This window comes from Urocitellus parryii, chromosome 12 (genome assembly GCF_045843805.1).
Source record: "Urocitellus parryii isolate mUroPar1 chromosome 12, mUroPar1.hap1, whole genome shotgun sequence".
NCBI classification, from domain to species: domain Eukaryota; kingdom Metazoa; phylum Chordata; class Mammalia; order Rodentia; family Sciuridae; genus Urocitellus; species Urocitellus parryii.
In genome coordinates, this window is record NC_135542.1 from 61,871,255 (window position 1) to 61,890,767 (window position 19,513).

At 37.9% G+C, this 19,513-nt stretch overlaps 1 protein-coding gene across 1 annotated transcript in view; it reads right to left on the reverse strand.

The window, feature by feature from the left end:
• Positions 1-11,376: 11,376 nt before the first annotated feature.
• The window catches only part of Cdkl4 (cyclin dependent kinase like 4), a 35,131-nt gene continuing 26,994 nt past the window's right edge, over positions 11,377-19,513 (reverse strand). The window contains exons 7-9 of the mRNA XM_026410117.2: positions 19,386-19,442; positions 13,929-14,063; positions 11,377-11,478 (exon numbers count right to left, since the gene is read on the reverse strand). Coding sequence (XP_026265902.2) covers positions 11,377-11,478; positions 13,929-14,063; positions 19,386-19,442 — 294 coding nt within the window. The remainder of the gene's footprint in view (positions 11,479-13,928; positions 14,064-19,385; positions 19,443-19,513) is intronic.

Sequence of the window (19,513 nt, forward strand, 5' to 3'; positions counted from 1 at the left end):
TGTGTGTGTGTGTGTGTGTGTGTGTGTGTGTTTGTGTGTGTGTTGCTGGCAATTGAACCCAGGCTCTTGTGCATGCGAGACAAGAACTCTGCTAACTGAGCTATTGCCCCAGCCCTACTTTCTGTTTTTCAATAGAAATCAACGTGACCCTGTAGTTTGGTTTCTAATTTACTCAGAGAATTTCCCAGAAGGAAAATGTATTCTCTTTGGAAATCCATTCCAGAGTCTTATTGGAAACCAATTTCTGAGCCCCAATGGAAACTTCTAAATCTGGCCTAATACCCCACAATAGAGAAATGGAGGCAATTGATTGATGTTCTTGATTCATTAAGTTTGTCTGATTCACCAATGATTGTCTAATGTTTTGACTTCAGAATACAGAAGTTATCATTCTCTGACTTTATCATCTATTCTATTAAAAATAAATATAGATGAACTTTTTAGAAAATAACAGCTTTATTGAGATTTAATTCATGTACCATAAGATTCACTCTAAGGTATACAATTCAGTAGGTGTCTATCTTTTTAGTATACCCACTGATTATATACCATCATCCCTATCTACTTCTGAACATATTCATCATCCTTGCTTTTCAAAATTATTTTTCAGTTATTTTATAATCATTATATATAAAAGTGGTGTCAAATCCACTACCCAATAAGGAAACATAGTTAAGTAAATAAACATGATTTTTTCCACCTACTTAATCTGTTTTAACATTTCTTTGGGTTTTTTAACTTTTTTAAGGTCTCAACTTACTTATCTATAAAATAAAAAATTTGGCATGATCTCACAAAGGACTCTCTTTCTTTTCCTTTTTTTTTTTTTTTTTTGGTGCTAGAATTTGAACCCAGGGCCTCACACATGCTAAGCATAAACTCTACACTGAAGTATACTCCCAGCCCCAGTGATCCCTAATTTCAATTATCTTTTATTTATTTATTTTTGTGATGTTGAGGATTGAATCCAGAGCCTTGCACATACTAGGCAAATAGTGATCCATACTCTCAGCCCCACATTATCTTTTTATATAGCATTCATGTTACTGTTCATATTTCATTTTAACACCATCACCTTGATTAGAGCCAGGCCTTGCACATACAGAAGAATATGCAGATGACTTCGTTTACAAATTGATGAGATGCTCACAAAAAAACACCAAACACTTTTACAATTGAGGCTACATATTTAGTTAAGGATACAGTATTTTTAATTAAGATTACCATAAGAGAAATCACAAATACCAGGATGTAAAGGTTGATCAAAATTTAAAAGTGCCCCGGAGAAAGGAATTTGACTTTAGATAGTTAATGCTTACCAGCTTTACATGCAAAATATAAGTGGCAAATTTGGTGGAAGATTTCTGAAAGTTTTAAAGCTAGCTCTACTGCTTTCTGCTACCTCTCTGAACCTGAGAATACTCATTTGTAAAATGTGGATACTTCTTATGTTGTCTGAGAGAATACAGGTGAGATTACATAGAAAGCATCCCATACAATATCTGGCATTTAATCAGGGCTTATTACCATTTAGTTTATTATTCTACCAATAACTTACAGCCCATCAGAAAAGAGGTAATAGAACATACATGTTGGGGAAGTGTTGGTCCTGGAATACAATGTTTTAGTTGGATAAGAGGAAAAAGTTCCAGAAATCTACTGTACAACATGGTGACCAGAGTTAATAACAATGTACCATATCCTGGAAAATTGCTGAGAGTAGATTATGTGTTCTCACCACATACACAAAAGATAGTATGTGAGGTAATGCATATGTGGAATGGCTTGATTTTACCATTCCACTATATATATATATATTTCAACACAGTATATTGCATACAGATGTTTATAATATATATTTATTCATCAAATAAAATAGTAATAGCTTGTATATGTAAATACATAATACTTGCACAAATTGGGGAAATTAAAATAAATTGGAAAAAGCTATTATTTGTCTCCATAATGCATTAATAATTTGTATTTCAACATGACAGCTGCTCTATATTTAGAATATTGATTTAAAATACTTCTTTCCTTTTTACTGCATAAGGTTTGAGATTTCTATAATTATTTAATGCTTCTTCCTAGCCTTGATCCTGTCAAATTCCCTTAAATATTGTACTAAATTGGTTATTATTGTCCCCTTATGGGTAGAGAAATTCTGAAAATGAAAAAAAATAAAAAGCCAACAACAGCAGCAGCAATTACAAAACCACTCTTTTTTTTTTTTTTTTTTTTTGAGTTTGTGTGCATTTAAGGGAACTGGTGGTCAGAAAGTTAAAATAAAAATCCAAAATACTGTAAATACTGTTCTGGGATTTTCACATATTGCGAGTGTGCGGGGAAATCTGGTGGTGTTGCTAGATGGAGCCTTCTTGGAATCATAGCCAAGGATTTACTTTAATCTTTAGGAGTTGTGCAATTTGAAATTTGAACTTTGAATGTCACGCGTATTTAATAGCTATTCTCTCTACATGTGTGTTTTTCTTTGTCAGTTTTATCAATCAAAGGGCCTGTTGTGCACTCATTGGGCAAGAAAGGCGTTCTTCCTCTTCAGAATGGGGTCCAGATTGTCAATTTATGGTGTGCCATCATCTATGGTGTGATGGCAATGAGGAGTTTGGAGTGTTTACTAAGGAAAAACAAACAACAGCAACAACAAAACAAAAACCCAGCCCAGGGTTGAATAATAGAAAACATTTCTAGATCTTTGGTTTGCTTAAAAAAAATGAAAGCTGAGCTTTTTCTTGCAAAGTGACTACACCCTTAGGATTTTGTACTTGCCAGTGTGGAGACAGCTCTCTGCAGCAAACAGGAGAATGGAGTAGAATACAGTAGATTAGAAAGGCGAAGGAAGCTGGCAAACTGTGCTTCCTAACCAGGCCCTCTCTGTGTCCTCACATCTCCATTCAGTCTGCAACAGGCCTGAGGAAAAGACGGTGGAAGAGGACACGGGAATAGACAATAGATAGACGACAGCTGTTTGTTAATGTCATTTCACAAAACCTCTTACCTGGAAGGGTCCTTAAAATCATCTGGCTTAATGACTCCTCATTACAGACTGGGAGGCCAATGAGAGAAGAGATCATGCCCAACTTTGTGCAGTTAGTAGCAGAACTGGCTCTAGAACCCAGCCAAGGCCTTCTCCTTCCCCTTCCCCACATGGCTTTGATGGATTTCTTTGGAATAAAAGATGGCCGAGGCTGGCATTGGTAAATTTTCCAAGCAGACAAGGATTGCTGTAGGCATATTTTCACTTCAATTTCTCATTTCTTGTGGTGCCCTCTATTCCCAGTTCCCTAAAGAAATACCCAATACCTTCCTGCTATCTATCCTCCAGCTACCTAATAACCTCACCCACCCCAGTTCATACCTCCATTTTTGTTTTTCTTTCTTTATAAAATAAGGGTTTTGTTTGTTTGGTTGGTTTTTTGAAACGGGGATTGAAACTAGAGGTGCCTTACCTCTGAGCTACATCCCTAGCCCTTTTTATGTTTTCAGATAGGGTCTCCTAAAGTTGCTGAGGCTGGCCTTGAATTTGCCATCCTCCCATCTCAACCTCCTGAGTTGCTGGGTTTATGGGCTTGTGCCTCTGTGCCCAGTGAACAAGGGGATTTATTGAAACAAAAGTAAACTGCCTAAGAGAGGGGCAGTGGGCTCACCTAGTGATGCTAGGAAGCCTACACCTCCATTTTTTTCAGCACACTGATGACAAACAGCTCCTGGGTGTTATTTCTTTAAAGAAATTCATGTAAATATTCTGACTGGTGCTTAATCTCCCTAATCTCTTTTCCTGGTGGGCTTACTTTGGAACCCAGATGAATTTTCAGGCATTAAATATTTAATACAGAATGCAGAAGGATTTTTTTAAAATCTCTTCTAGACTAGTCAGCTAGGAGGGCAGAATTATGGCTTTGTTCATTTTCAAGCCACAAAGAGCTCAACGGGAAGGGAAAAGCAAGCTAGGGATTAGCAGGGCCGGGGGCAGAGATCTTTTGTTCTAGGTTGGAAGTAGTTTAAAGCGTCAATGTGTGAACCCAGCTGAGCTCTCTGTAGGACAGTAGCAGTCCTGGGGTTACAATTGGAAACTGGATTTGAAAATGGAAAAGGAACTTCCAATAGATCCATTTGAAGCTGATTTATGACTTGGAACTCATAATTTAGAGGGAATGTTTGATGAAATCGATTTTTATTTTCTAAATGGGACTACATTTAAGAAATAAGAGGGTATATTACATCCAGAGAGATGCTGATCTTTAAAATATATTGTGGGAATGATTTATCTTAATTTAATCTAGGATTATGTGGAAATTTAGTTTATCAGATAGTGCTGGTATTATTTGGGGAGTTCTTTTTTTTAATATTTATTTTTTAGTTTTCGGCGGACACAACATCTTTGTATGTGGTGCTGAGGATGGAACCCGGGCCGCACGCGTGCTAGGCGAGCAGGCTACCGCTTGAGACACATCCCCAGCCCCAGGGAGTTCTTATATTAGACAAGATTAAATACAAGATGATTTTCCCTTATCTGAAAATTGCAGGTAATAGATGGAAGAGATGGAAAAATCCAGGAAGAAACTGGATAATGGAGCAGATCTTTGTCACAGCAGAGTGTGGAATGATGAGTGTTTGGTGAAGGATGAAAACTAATGACGTAGAGTTGGGATTCAAATCCAAGAAAAGTAGATGTTGGCAAGAGAGGAGGGTAATTAGAAAAGAGGAGGGAAGAACAGTGGAAAGGAGATCTGGAGATGAAGACTTTTTCAGGACAAGTAACACTCCATGGGTTCCCACCATGTGTGATTTTGCCAAGGCCCAATGCAACCTGTCCAATCAACCATGGAATGAGTCAAAATAAACCTTTTTTCTTTATAAACTTATTTGTCTGAGCTATTTATTATACTGATAAAGCTGACCAATACGCAAATTATCCAAAACAATAATGACTGGGCAGTTATCTATTCTACTTCATTCTGACGAGGGACACTCATTTGGCTACATTGGCTGGTGGCTACACTGAGTCCGAAGGTCCAGGAAGACTCCACTCATGTGTCTGGCCCCTTCCTATTCCGCAGGGACCCTTCTCTCCACATGGTGTCCTGGTAATCAGCCTATGCTCCTTTGCAGCATAGTGGCTGTCTCCCCAGAGAAAGGAAGCAGAAGCTGCCAGGCCTTTTAAGGGCTCAGCCCAGAAACACACAGCCTCTCACCTCTGCTGCATTCTCTGGGCCTCGGGAAGCCACAAAGCCAGGCGGGATTCAAAGTGAGGAGGGATGAAGAAACTTCATCTCTTGACAAAAGGAGTGGCAAAGTGTCATTGCAAAGGACAGGAACTGTTGCAGTCATCATTGGAAAAACCTTCTACTGTGTTCTTTTAAACACAGGAACCATTAAAAATAATTAAAGCAGATATATTAGTTCAAGAGAAAAATAAATGAAGCATATTTAAATAGTGACCTCATTAGTTATTTTACCAATTGTCTTCCTTTCTTTTGATCGTTGGTCTGAGTTTGTTCTTGAGTCCTTTTCATTTTTTTAAAACCCACAACAGAAACTACTGGGAAAGGCTGCAAACGAAGGTGCAAGAAAACTTCACATCCTGTAGCTTAAGTATTGTAAAGGGTCAGAGAAATATTGTGATAAACTGAAATTTTAAAAAAATCTTACAGCCTCAAAGTAAAGTTGTAAAGATGTTCTCAGGGATAAGCATCTGGCTAATCAGTCTGGAGAACATTTTGTTAGTTTTCCCATTTTCCCAGTCCAAGGCACAAAGAATAGCTTGCATGTCAGCTCTTGAGCTGTTCCAACCAATATGAAATTAAATAACAAGTTGTAGAATTTACATATGAACATGGCAGTTTTTCTCACTTAAATATAAAGAATTAGACAATAGGGCTGGGGATGTGGCTCAGTGGGAGTGCTTGCCTGGCACATGTGAGGCACTGGGTTTGACCCTCAGCACCAGGAAAAAATTAAAGGTATTGTTTCCATCTAAAAATTAAAAAAAAGAGAATTAGACAATAGACTAAGAGCTGAGTTGAACAGAAATTAGGAGACACATATTTTTAGTTTTTATTAAAATGAGCTAAAGAACAGATTCAGGCTAACATATATTTGCAAACATGAAGTCATCAAAGTAGCTAATCCTATATGTAAGTTTTCTAAATATTTAAAGCTGTGTTTTTTAAATAGCATGATGTTATGTATATTTAAATAATACAACTAAAACTACTTTGCAGTAAATTGGTTCTAATAATTTAAATTATCATTATGCTAATTATCAAATGCTAATTGACAAATAGTTACAATTTCAACTGATTTGCAATACTCCTGCTTCTATACAGTTACGTTATACAATACTAAGTAGACGAGAAGCATCTTCAAAGTGACAATATTTAGTGACATGGTCAATAAGTAGTGCTCACAATAGAAAACATAACTTTAAAAATACGAAACATTTATATGCCTGTTGGGTGGGATTACCAGTTTTCAGCTTGATTAAGTTGTAGGTGTAAATAAATTATTGACTGAGCCCAAGTCCCTACTACTGCTGAAATAAAATTGTTTACAATTTAGATACATGTGTAGAATTCCATTAAGTTATTGTCTAATGAAATTACTTAAGTTTTTGCTGAAAATAGAAATTCATTAAACATTGTTTGCCTGGATGGATATCTTCACAGCGTATGTGTCATTTCTAAGCTAACTGGAGTTAGATTAAAACATCAAAGGATGAGCATATACGACCCCAAATTTTAAGAGCACACATATTTTATTTACATTAATTAAAATCTAGTGAAAGTTAGCTTCAAAATCCACTTTTGTTTATAAAAGCTACCATGTTTAATGGTTGACTTGATGGAAATAACAGGGTATAGCAGTCTGAATGTTTATGTGAGTGACCGAAAGCAAGCTGGGGGGGGGGGGAGAGAGAGAGAGAGAGAGAGAGAGAGAGAGAGAGAGAGAGAGAGAGAGATTGATTTTCTGGCTAGATCATACATGCCAAAATTTTATCTTGATATTGTTATTGAAAAACCACCTCTAAAGAGCCTCTTCTAACAGGAGTCATATCTAGAATACAAATGCTTTATGCTACAGAGAATCATAGAAGTTTATGATGCAAGGTGCCTAGAAATCATCTAGTTTTTCTACCCTCTTATTTTATGAATAATAAAATAAAAGTCCCCCAAAATTTCACATAATGTCAAGACTACACAGAGAGTTGCAGCCAGGCCAAGAACCTGGTTGTCCAAATTCTCAGATTCAATAATGTGTTAGTCTCTAACTACAATTTTTTTTTTTTTTTGCACCAGGGAGTGAACCCAGGGGTGCTTAACCACTGAGCCTCATCCCCAACCCTTTTTTAAAATTTTTATTTTGAGACAGGATCTTGCTAAGTTGCTTGGGGCCTCTCTAAGTTGCTGAGGCTGGCTTTGAACTTTTGATCCTCCTGTCTCACCTACCCTGACTCCCCCAAGCTGCAGGGATTACAGGGTATGACAACGCGCTCGACTCAACTATCACATTTATAGACTTCTAGTCTAGTAAAACAAGAATGAAGCTGTTGAGTTAAAAATTTCAATACAGAACAAACATACATACATCCAGAACTTGCGAGTGACATTTATCTTTATGTCCTAACTAAATGCATATGAAATTTCTGTCTTTACAATTAAACTAATACCTTACAGTAATTCCCCAGGGTTTTCAAGATATTACTGTTTGTGGATCATTTTTGGATCATTTCTCTTCTGATAGTACATTCTAATTTTAAAAACTTGTGCAGGGGGTGGGGTGTGCAGAATTCTGTACCACTCAAGTTGTTCCAAAACCAGGCTTGGAAATCATTAGTGGTGACAAATGACAAAGAAAGTGCCAACTTTTTGAAAAATTGTAATTCTATGGCAAGTATGCTAAAGAAGCAAAAAACAGCTTCAGAATTTATTTTTTTTTCAAGTTAACTTATTAATGTCTTCTTGTTGGGGAAATCTGCAATGATATATCTAACTCAAAAGAAGGGAGATCTGTTTCCATCCTGCATTCTCTATCTGAAGGCTTTATTTTTACTCTTTTTTTAAAAAAAAATTTTTTAGTTGTATATAGATTGTTGTCAAAGCCTTATTTGTTTTTATGTGGTACTAGGATTGAACCCAGGCAAGTGCTCTACCACTACAACTCCAGTCCTTATTTTTACTCTTTACCAATCATCTCCCCAATCCCAAGGATTTGAAATCACAACTTATTAGTGATTCAGTCTCCTTAATCTTCAAAAAGTGACCTGCTAAAAGGATTTGGTGGTCAGGGCAAGTTGGAATGATTACATTCATATATCCCCAAGACTGAATCAGAGACTAAAGACAGGCCATGCACCTTGGCTTCCAGGGCTAAGAGAGTCTAATTAAGTGTCCTTTCTTTCCTTTTTTTTTTTTTAAATGAAACTTCTCTAAGAGTAAGTAAAGTCTATGGGGTTTTTGTTTTTGTTTTTTGTTATTGTTGTTTTGTTTTAAACAAGAGATTGAATCCAGGGGCACTTAAACACTGAGCTATTTTAATTTTTTTATTTTGAGACAAGGTTTCCCTAAGTTGCTGAGGCTGGCCTCAAGCTTGTGATCCTCCAGCTTCAGCCTCTTGAGTTGCTGGGATTTTAGGCCTGTACCACCTTGACTGGCTCAAAGCCTTTAATGGTCAGCAAAGAGCACTGCAAAAAGGTAGTTTGGAGTCTCCCAGATACACATTATGAAGTCTGAGGAAACCTGCAAAGTGAGAAGAGATCATGCAGAGGGGGCATTCAGAGTGACATTCAGGTGGCATCACTCACCATGATGGTACAGGATTGGGACAGTGATAGATTAAAAGGTTGAAATTGGAAAGAATGAGACAAGACCCAGGTAAGTCAGAAATTGTACAATTCTCTAAAGGAAACACATAGTCACAGAATCAAGTGGGCTAATGTGAAGAGCCTGGGGCAAGACTGCTTACTGAAGAGTTTTACAAGAGTCATCACTGAATTTGGGCACAGATCCTGAAGTGCATTGGGCTAAGAAGTGCAAGGAAATTTTGTGTAGTTTGGAGGTGAGAGATTTGTACTTGAAACAGAAAAGAGCTTGAGGATTGTGCCCCAGAGTGATACAGGCTTGGGCAGCAATGCTATGTAGCCTGGGTCACCTAGGGACAACCACACTGGCAAATGTAACCAGAAGATTATTTTTCTTCACAGTAATATAACAATATGACTGTATCAGAACATTTTCTAAGGTTAGATGCTTTCTTCTTTCCCTTCCCCAGGGATACCCAGTGATAGATTTGAAGGAAAAAAGAGACAGAGAGATATGATAGTTTGAATTAATTATTTTTTAAACAGGAAAAAACTCCACCACAACAAAATATATTACATTCTTCAGGCATGGGAATATAGGACTCCTGAATTAATTCTTACATGAAAGCAAAAATAAGAGAAGACAGTTATCCCACCAATCCCTGCCAAAACTTCATCATTAAACGTACTATTAAAAGCAAAATAGATAATGGAGCCACATACTCCCTGCTCATTCTCTCTCTCTGTATTACATTATAGGTAGACATGCATGCGTAATATGTATATATGTTTGGGAGAGCTGGAGCAGATGAGGAGTTTGGTAATAAAAAGGCTTAAATTAAAAAAAAAACTATGATGGCTAAAAAGAAATCTGTCAGTAAAGTTGCCTTTTATCTTTTCTTCCCGATTTTCCCTGAACCTGTGATATCATCCTATTTTAAAATGCAAGAAACACAAATCTGAAGAGGTACACTCTTGACAACAAGATGAAGTAATAAGACCCTGACAGCTTATATTTACCCCTGTCAAAGTCCTTCTACTGGGCAAGAAATGATTTATTTAGATGCTGTAATTCCTTAGGAAAGTGGATGCTCCTAAATAACTGAATGAGATTTTCTGGAAGTTTACACAGCCATGTTTATAAGTGCAATGGATCTTCAGAGAAGAACATAGGATGTTCTATATGCTTAATTCTTGGAGCCAGACACAAAGAATTTTTGCAATGTAGTATATGTGTAAAATTTGTCGACATTTAGGCAAGAATGCCAGCCTAGGAGCAGGGAAGAGTTAATCCAATACTCTTAATTTTTATTGATGGGAACATCACTGTTTTGTGCCTTCTGCCAGACAGTGATAGACAGCCCTGTACATGAGTTCCATATTAGCAAACTAAAAGTTTTTTCAATCATTCTGCTTCATTTTAGATTTCCAAGATAAAGGCATCTACTATGATAGTTCAAAACTTATAAATATGTGTGTGTGTGTGTGTGTGTGTGTGTTGTATTGGGGGAATGTATGTCAAGTTCACTTGGGAAAATACTCCAGCACAATTCTGTCTTACCTATTGAGGTGTTTACCTCATTTTCTTTTTCTTTTTTTGATAAGAGAAACAAAATGAAATTACTAAAAGACAACCTTCTTGCTCTTGTATGCATTTACAAACTGGACCTGTTTATGATGCCCTTAACAGTTTGGGGGCAGTACAAGTTTGTAGAAGCTATGGATGCCAATATTTGGAACAAAATATTGGCAATGAACTGTTCAGATAACACATTAAGGAGGACTGGTTTAGGTATGGAGATGATTAAGTCAGAAAAAAAGAATAGGGCATCATGAGGTACATCAGAATCAGCAGGCAGTAATTCAAGATCATTATTATCAAGAGGATAGTGATTCCTTGTTGTTTGTCCATAATTTTCTATGTATGGAATGTGTGTTGAATTTTCTCTAGCTAGCTTTAAGAATAGAATTGTCAATGTCTCATGAGGCAGAGGAAATATAGAGTCTGCTCTGGAATCAAGGAATAAACCTAGATAACCTTTCAAATTTCCCATCCTACACCAATATAAACATGAAATACCAGTTTTGCTCAACAGATATAGTTACAATGAGAGTGAATTAAAATGCAGGAACAAAATGTCATTCCTTAAACAACATATAGGTGGGAGATTTGATAAGATATTATGCGTTAAGCTTTAAGATATTATGGGTTCAGTTGAAGCAGGTTGATAAATGAAAATCTTTTTCATAAATTGAAGTATAAGTCCACAAATTCTCAATATAAATTGTCTAAGAAGGACAGCTCTGATGAAATTGAAAATGTTTCCTCCATATGTTCAGTTTCAGGCCTTATAACATTTAAAGAAAATGTTCTAAAAGATAAAGTTGGCATGTAAAAAGCACAGGGAAAGGAATCAGCAATGATCAGAGCAAAACAATTCTAGAAGGCATCTTAATTTTCATATGGCTCATTTGCATTTGAAACACTGAGAATTCCTATCTCGCTTGTACAAAAATATGTACATATTAAATTACTTTGCACTTGAAAGAACATTTTCCTAAATGTTTGGAAGATGATCAAATTTTAACTGGAGGACTTGTTTTCTTCCATCAGGTGTGGGGGAGATGTGGCTTCCTGGTATGAGAGGCAACAGTTGATTCTAATAGCAGAACAAGACAAAAATAAGAAGGTAAATTGAATACAATTCCTACAGATACAGTTTGAGTTAAAGGTGGTAAAAACAAAAAGGATATGTATGGTATAAAGATGTCAAAAGCATCAATTTTAAAATCATGCTTAGTTATCTTTCCAAAAATGGCAATCCTCTGATACTTGAAAGTTAGGTTCTATTAGTTATTCCAGGATTTTCATGGATGTACTGTTATTTTATTCCGATACACTTATTTCTGAATATTTAGTCAATATTTTAAAAACAGCTCTCTATCAGCTATAAAACAATAATTCCAGGGGTTGACATTTCCCTCATTTCACATTTTTAAAAGCTAGGATATTGGTCAAACAGCACGGGCTTCAAACCTCTTTACTACTACCTCTTAGACACTATTTACTCGTAAGGAAGATGTTGGTCATTCGCTCAGAGACGTAGAAACCAGAATCTAGATAGAAATTTGAACTTATAAGATGTAATCACACTGAATGAAAAAAATCTTTGTGTAATTTTTAGTTTCTTTTCTGATAAAAGTAATTTCTAGGAATGTCCTCAGAAAGAAAACCAGAACCTGAACGGCATCCTCTTCCAGCCCTGGCCTTGCTCTCTGGGCCTCCCTAAGCAGAGGGAGCTATTGAGTGTGGTCTCATGGTGGGTGCTGAATGGGGCCCATGGGGTGTGGGTGGATAAGATGCCGTTTACTAAGGGTACAGAACACATTGTAATCTTTTAAATGAGATTAACTAGTGCACGCTGCCTTTGTGTTCCTTTTCCTTCTGTTGTCCCGGAGTCTTTGGAACCCTTCTGTGAAGTTTCTGCTTGGCATTAGTTGGACTCGTGAAGGAGAAGGTGGCCTGGCTGTGCACCAGAGCCTTAAAGGGAAAGCAGCACCTCAAGCCCCCAGCTCCCTCAAGGCCAGTGTGATGACAATTCCTCAGGTAGAAAAACAAATAAGGGTGGGGGCAAGAGGCAGGGTGGGCTGTGACACTGTTTTTCCTCCCAGGCCAGTGGTGCAGAATAGGTGAGATATTTTTAAGGGAGCAATGATCTTTTTTTACACAATTCACACTGTATTTTAGATTGTTGCCTAAAACTTATTTAAACAAACTATTTTTTTTTTTTTGTTATATAAGTGTAATAGGCACTGGGCTTAATTTGTGCAAGATTAATAGTGAAGGGTAAATGGCCCATGAAATAAAAAATTGGAAACCCAGATATTTTACATACACAGAAATAATTTAACATTTCATTTTATTAATTAGTTTGATCTTTTTTTTCCTCCCAACAAACTTCTGTTTTAACTACTAAGAGATGGGGGGTTGAAGGGGGGAGACTATCTTTTCCTTTATGGAAGGCATGCTAATGAGAGGATAAATGACCAAAAACTAGATCAAAGATAGAAGATGGAAGATTAAGTAAGCACAAAATGTGATAATGGTCAGCCTCTGATAAACTGAAAATTATCATCTTAGTTTATTAGTAAACTATATATGTGTGTGTGTGTGTGTATGTATGTATATATATGCATAAATACTAGTATATATGTATAAATACTAATATATTTATGCATATATATACATGTATACATATATTAGTATTTATTAAATACCTTCCATATGTCAAATATTGTTTTAGGTGCTGGGTTTATAAAATAAAGAAAAAAGAAAACCTCTAACCAAAAGAAACCTACTTTCATGAAGTTTCTGTTTTAACTTCAAAGTTATTCTGAGACCAAGTGAAGGACCTAATAAGCTGCAAAATTAAGGTTAGTCATAAGAGTCACCATTTTGTTTTGCAATATTAGCCCATTTTAAGATAGGATTTAATTCCCAGATGTCTGGTTTCATCCCTTTGTTTCTGGCAAAGCTTGTCCTTGATTTTGAGGTAAAGCCTAAAAAGGCAGACCTAGCTGTCTTCATGGGTGAAAAATGGAAGAGTAAAATTTCTTTTATTGTGCATCTGGAGGCAACGGAAAGGGAACTGGATTCTTTGTAATGGAAGTAAAACTCAGTTCTGTTGTAATCAGGGTTTCACTGTACAAATTTATATTTTACATACACGATCTGGCAGGTTGCCAATGTAGTAAACGAGTTATGTGATTATTTGAGTGCAAGCTGGCACAGTGGTGTGCACCCATAGTCCCAGTTACTTGGAAGGCTGAGGCAGGAGGATTGCTTGAGCCTAAGAGTTGGAGACCAGCCTAGGCAACATAGTGAGAGCCCGTTTCAAAGAGAAAATAAGTGTAGTTGGAATAAGATTTCACAGCAATCTGAATATTTTCATAGTTTTAGATTTTATTACGTCAATCATCAATATTTATTAAGATAAACAAATGCAACTTAACCAGAACAGGAAAAGGTGTTGGCGTCTACCTTGTCTCACTTTGAAAGGTAGAAAAATGGAATAATTTTTAGAGCACATTAACTTTTGAATGGAGGTACCTGCTGACGCCTTCTGTTTCTTCCTTCATTACGTGCTTTTCTTTTCATTTGATCCTCTTGAAAGGAATCAAAGTAGGAGCTCTCTAGGAGTTGGGCACAGGTTAACCTGTCATCTGGATTCATCTTCAAACACCCCTTTGGAAGAATAGAAAAGCAAAGCAGGTATTTGAGGGGCTTATTTTATTACTGTGCCCCAAGCCCTGAACAATAACTTGATGGAGTAAACATTAGTTTAGAAAACCAAGTGTGTTTATTATATTTGAACTGGTGAATGGAGCTGCTCTTTGGCCTGGTGCAGGGCACAAAACTGTAATTCTAGTTACTTGTGAGGCTGAGGCTGCAGGATTGCAAATTCAAGGCCAGCCTGGAAAACTCATTGAGACCCTTTCTTGAAATAAAAAAATAAAGAGAGCAGGGGATGTAGCTCAGTGGTAAAGTGGTACTTCAATCCCTGGTACCAAGCACAAAAACAAACAAACAAAAAAATGGAGCTGCTCTTTTTTTTTGCTGCTTCAGGATAGAAGTATGGATACTCAATGTCTCTGGGAAAGGCCACGTGTAAATGACATGTTCCCACTAAGACATCTTTTCATCACTGGTAAAAGCAAACCATAGGAGTCTTTCCAGTGTTGAACTAGCAACATCAGCATGGCCCCAGGAGCTGGTTAGCATAGTAAATTCTAGGGTCCTACCTGCTGTAGCAAAAGTGCTAGAGATGGGGCCTAGTAACTAGCCCTCTAGGGTTATTCTTATGCCATATGCTGGAGTCTGAGGACCACCGGTATAAGATGGCTGAGGAAGTGTGAACCTCAGTAATGGGAAAGAACCTAAAACATGGAGAAATGAAATGTATTTTCATACCAGAGAAGTAAAGGCCTAGGAACTAGGTATTGTGACACTTCATATTCAAGGCTATCAGGAGTCTCTAGGACTGCCTCTGGGATCAGGGAGCACTGTGACAACAGAGGAGCCACTGGCAATTCTGACACAAAGAGGTTTTTCCTGAGAAGCCCTGATATTCTCTGGTCAGAGAATGAAGCTTTCCCCCATCTAATAAAGGCAGATTCCAATCCATAAATAATTGGAGCAGGTTTACAACACCCGGGCACTGATGACCTGAAATTTCTTGTCTATGCCATAAGAGAGAAATGAGGGTCACTGACATAACAAATATTGTTCTGAGGCAGTCAGGTATCCAGAAAACTGCATGCCTGATGCTGCCCCAGCCATGGGCTGCCCTGTCACATCTGCTCCTTCCTAACCCAAGTTGATTTCAGATCTCTGAGACCCCTGTGAATGTTACAGGTCTCTAAGCACTGTCACCTGCCCCTTAGAGCAGTATCTGATTAGTCCAGCTCTTCAAGAAATGACCTTGCTCAGCATAACCAGACTCACCTGTCCCTCTGTGACTATGACTTGCTCCAGGCAGGTCACCCCTAAGTCTTGATCCATGCATATATTAGTTCTAGCTGCTATGGGGAGGCAGTCTTCTCAAATCCTATTACTGTCAGGGCTATAACCAGACAGAAAGACTATTTTGAATACAAACTGTGATAGTCTCTATTTCTTCATCACTTCCCAACTTCTGATTCCATCATTCCACACAAGTGGCTTTTGTTATTAACACCCATAACCTCTATTTCTATATCATAAATCCAATAGTTATATTCAGTTCTGATCTCAATAGTATTAAATACTACTGACCAGGTCCTCCTCCTTTCCCCTGCCCTCTTGGTACTGGGGATTGAACCCAGGGTGCTTAACCACTGAGCTACATCCCTAGTCCTTTTTATTGGTCTCACTAAATTGCTGAGGCTGGCCTTTAACTTGGAATCCTCCTGCCTCAGTCTGCAGAGTTGCTGGGATTACAGGCATGTGCCACGGTGCCCAGCTAGGGTCCTTCTTAAAACTCTCTTCTTGGTCTTTGCTTTTCCTTTCCTTTCCTTCCTTCTATCTCTTGACCACTCTCTTTCAACTAGCCATTGCTAGTGTACTATCCCCCTAATGGTTGAATGGAATTCTTCCAGACTCAGTCCTAGCTTCCCCACTTTCTCACCTATTCTAAATTTCTACTGATCTCATTAATGCCCATGATTTCAGTTACAAAGGTTTATCAGAGTTTTCCACATCTATAATTCTATTCCAGTCCTGTCCTCTGAACTCCAGAGCCACATATGTAACTGTCTACTTAATAATACTTCTTAGTCTTGAGAACACTGTTACCGGTTGAATTGTGTCCCCCACAAAATACATGTTGAATTCCTAACTTGCTGTACCTCAGAATGTGACCTTGCTTGGAAATAAGGTCTTTGCAGATGTAATTAGTTCAGATGAGGTCATAATTAGTAAGTAGACCCCACAATTCAGTTATTATTGGAATCCTTATAAGAAAATTAAAGACAGCATAGAGACAGACACATAAAGAATGCACCTCTATTCAATAACAGAGGTGGAGATTGCAGTTATAACATCACAAGCCAAGGAATGCCCAAGTCTCCCAGAAGCTGCAAGAGACCAGGAAGGATCCTTGCCAAGAGACTTCAAATAGAGCGTAGATCTGCCAACAGCTGGGAAACAGAGTCAGGCACCTCATCCTTGCCATTCTCTTCTTACTCCCTATGTATAAGTCATAATTAAGTCCTACCAGTTTTCCTTTCAAATATATCTTTACTTTATTCTCCTTCCCTCCTTCCTTCCTTCCTTCCTTCCTTCCTTCCTTCCTTCCTTCCTTCCGTGCTGAGGATTGAACCCAGGGCCTTGTGCATGCTCTACCAACTGAGCTATATCCCCAGCACTCATTCACTTTCTTTTTTTTTTTTTTTTTTAAAGAGAGAGTGAGAGAGGAGAGAGAGAGAGAGAGAGAGAGAGAGAATTTTTAATATTTATTTATTTATTTTTTTTTAGTTCTCGGCGGACACAACATCTTTGTTGGTATGTGGTGCTGAGGATCGAACCCGGGCCGCATGCATGCCAGGCGAGTGCGCTACCACTTGAGCCACATCCCCAGCCCTCATTCACTTTCTTGTAGGGGCTTTTGATCTACTGAAATCTAGTTTTATTCATCAATAAAGACCTCTGAGTGTTTATTTCAAAGTGCATTTTCTGATTCTAAGAAGAAGCTTGGACTGGAACAATGTCCTGCTGATTAATTTTGGAAGCACTGATTTTGATTGGGTGGGAGCTAGGGCTTCTGAGTCCTTGCCTGCCTGGATTAATAATTTTATGTACATCAAGAAGATGGTGAGTTTTCAGAGGTACACCCTGATAGTTGTGCTTCCAATATGGAAGAGGTCCTAAAGATGGGATATGAGAAATTGGAACTGTAAGTCCAAGTCAGGATCCTTTTCTTAAAAAACAAAACAAAACAAAACAAACAAACAAACAACAACAACAACAGAAGAAAACAAAAATGATTTTCAAATTTGGCAGAAAATTCTCTAACAAAATCTCTAGTCATTTACAGTGTTCCTGATGATCATACAAACGGAAACAGTGGTAGGATGGTCAGGACTATGGAGAAAATGAGTAATCAATAATAAAGATTATGGCCATGGACTCATTTTAAACTTAATGAAGAGAACACAAAAGACCTGCCACAGATTGGCTGATACATGTCACCACTATCCTTGGCACTGTCATTGGCCAACACTTCATCAACTTGAGCACCTTCCTGCATAGGTTATAATCTGGTATCATGGAAAAACTACCTGTTATTGCAAATAGTAGTTACTTGTTGTCAAAGATGTCTTAATTATCATTAATTCAAGATAATTTTATTTTATCTAACATGGGCAGGAGTCTAGGAGATAGGGTGTAGTCATAAAATAGCACAAGTCTTGACCACATAGAGAATTCTTGGATCTCTAATCAATACTTAATGGGTCTAAATCAAAGAATTGAGTAACAAACCCAGCTTCATCTAGATTCTTAGGCAAGCCATCAGGGTGCTTCCTCTTTTGGAGATGAAGATCAGGAGCTTGTCCTATAACTTAACGTTTATGTCCCCTAGAGTTGTGCTCTGTGAAGTTTTCAGGTTAACTTGAGAAACAACTACAGGCAGACTCTGGCCTACACCTGAGAATGGGTTGGGCATGCAGTGTCTGACTGCTTGGAGGTTTTGCTAAATTGCTGGTGGGTCAGAACACTCACCAGAACAAGGGCAGGGAACTGGGCTTCTAAGACAGGACCTGCAGAGTGTGGGGTGGAGGCAGGTCAGCTGGCAGCTGAAGTCAGGTGCAGCACTGGTAAGAGCAGTGTCAGCTTAGAGGTGTCAGGCTCTGAGCCTCAGGAGGACTCAGACTGAAGAAGTCCAGTACCCTGGATAGCACCACAGCAGACACAAGCACCTAGCACAAACACTAATCTAGAAAGTTGACTCTGGGTCATCTAAAAGGCCCACTGGCTAGACCAGATGAATTGCAAACTGAGTTGTATATCATGCCATCTAAGAGAATGTTTAAAGAGAACAAATTTCAAGGTCCTACTCATGGAAATTCTCCTGGTGAACTTAAGGCTAGATATATAAACTGTATTTTTACAAAGGTCCCAGGTCATTCTGCTGAGCAGCCACATTTAGAAAGCACTGCTACAGACAGAACTTAACTGATTGTTAAGGACAGATATCACTTCTGGATCTTCATGTCCATCTCTCAGAGTACTTTCAGCATCCATGATGGATGGGTCACTAGCACCTGCTAGTGTGGCCTCCGTTGGCAAAATACAAATGGCAGACAGGTCATTGGTAAGCTTCTTCAGGTTTGGATCAAAACTTGTTCTTTGTTTAACAATCTCTCTTGGGTCTACTGTATGGGATAGGTCTGTTCTATGAGGTAGGTTTCCTCTATATAGGTCTGCATGGTTCTCTTTTGCCTGATCTTAGCTACTAATTTTGGTGGATATGTTAGAACTGTTACTGCTTAAGCCACTGATGTCCCTTTAGCTAAAATTATTTTATAGTTCCTTATCTTTTTTTTTTTTTTTTGGTGGTGGTGCTAGGGATAGAATCCAGGGCTTCACACTTGCTAGGTAAGGGCATTATAACTGAGCTACCCCATGATAATGATATTCCTTATCATTTTTTTTTGAGAGAGAGAGAGAGAGAGAGAGAGAGAGAAAGAGAATATCTTTTTTTTTTGGTAGATGGACACAACACAATGCCTTTATTTTTATGTGGTCTTGAGAATTGAACCCAGGTCCCGCCCATGCTAGGCGAGCGCTCTACCACTGAGCCACAATCCCAGCCCTCCTTATCATTTTTAATGACTATATTTCACTTTGGAATTATTTGTCCATCCCTCCCAGAATTATTGGCTTTAGTCATTACAATTTGCAGTCAATAACAGTTATAATTAATTAAATTTTTGGTGCTGGGGATTAAACCCAGGGCTATAAGTATGCTAGGTATACATGTTACCGCTGAGCTATACCCCTAGCCCAGTTATAATGAATTCTAAGTACCTTCATGAAATTCAAAGCCACAGGATAAGCATCTGAGAACTTTTCCTCAAGAGTTTCCTGGAAAACAAAATAAAGAATTTCAATGTTATATAACAACAAAGTAACATATATTTCTCATATATGTTAAA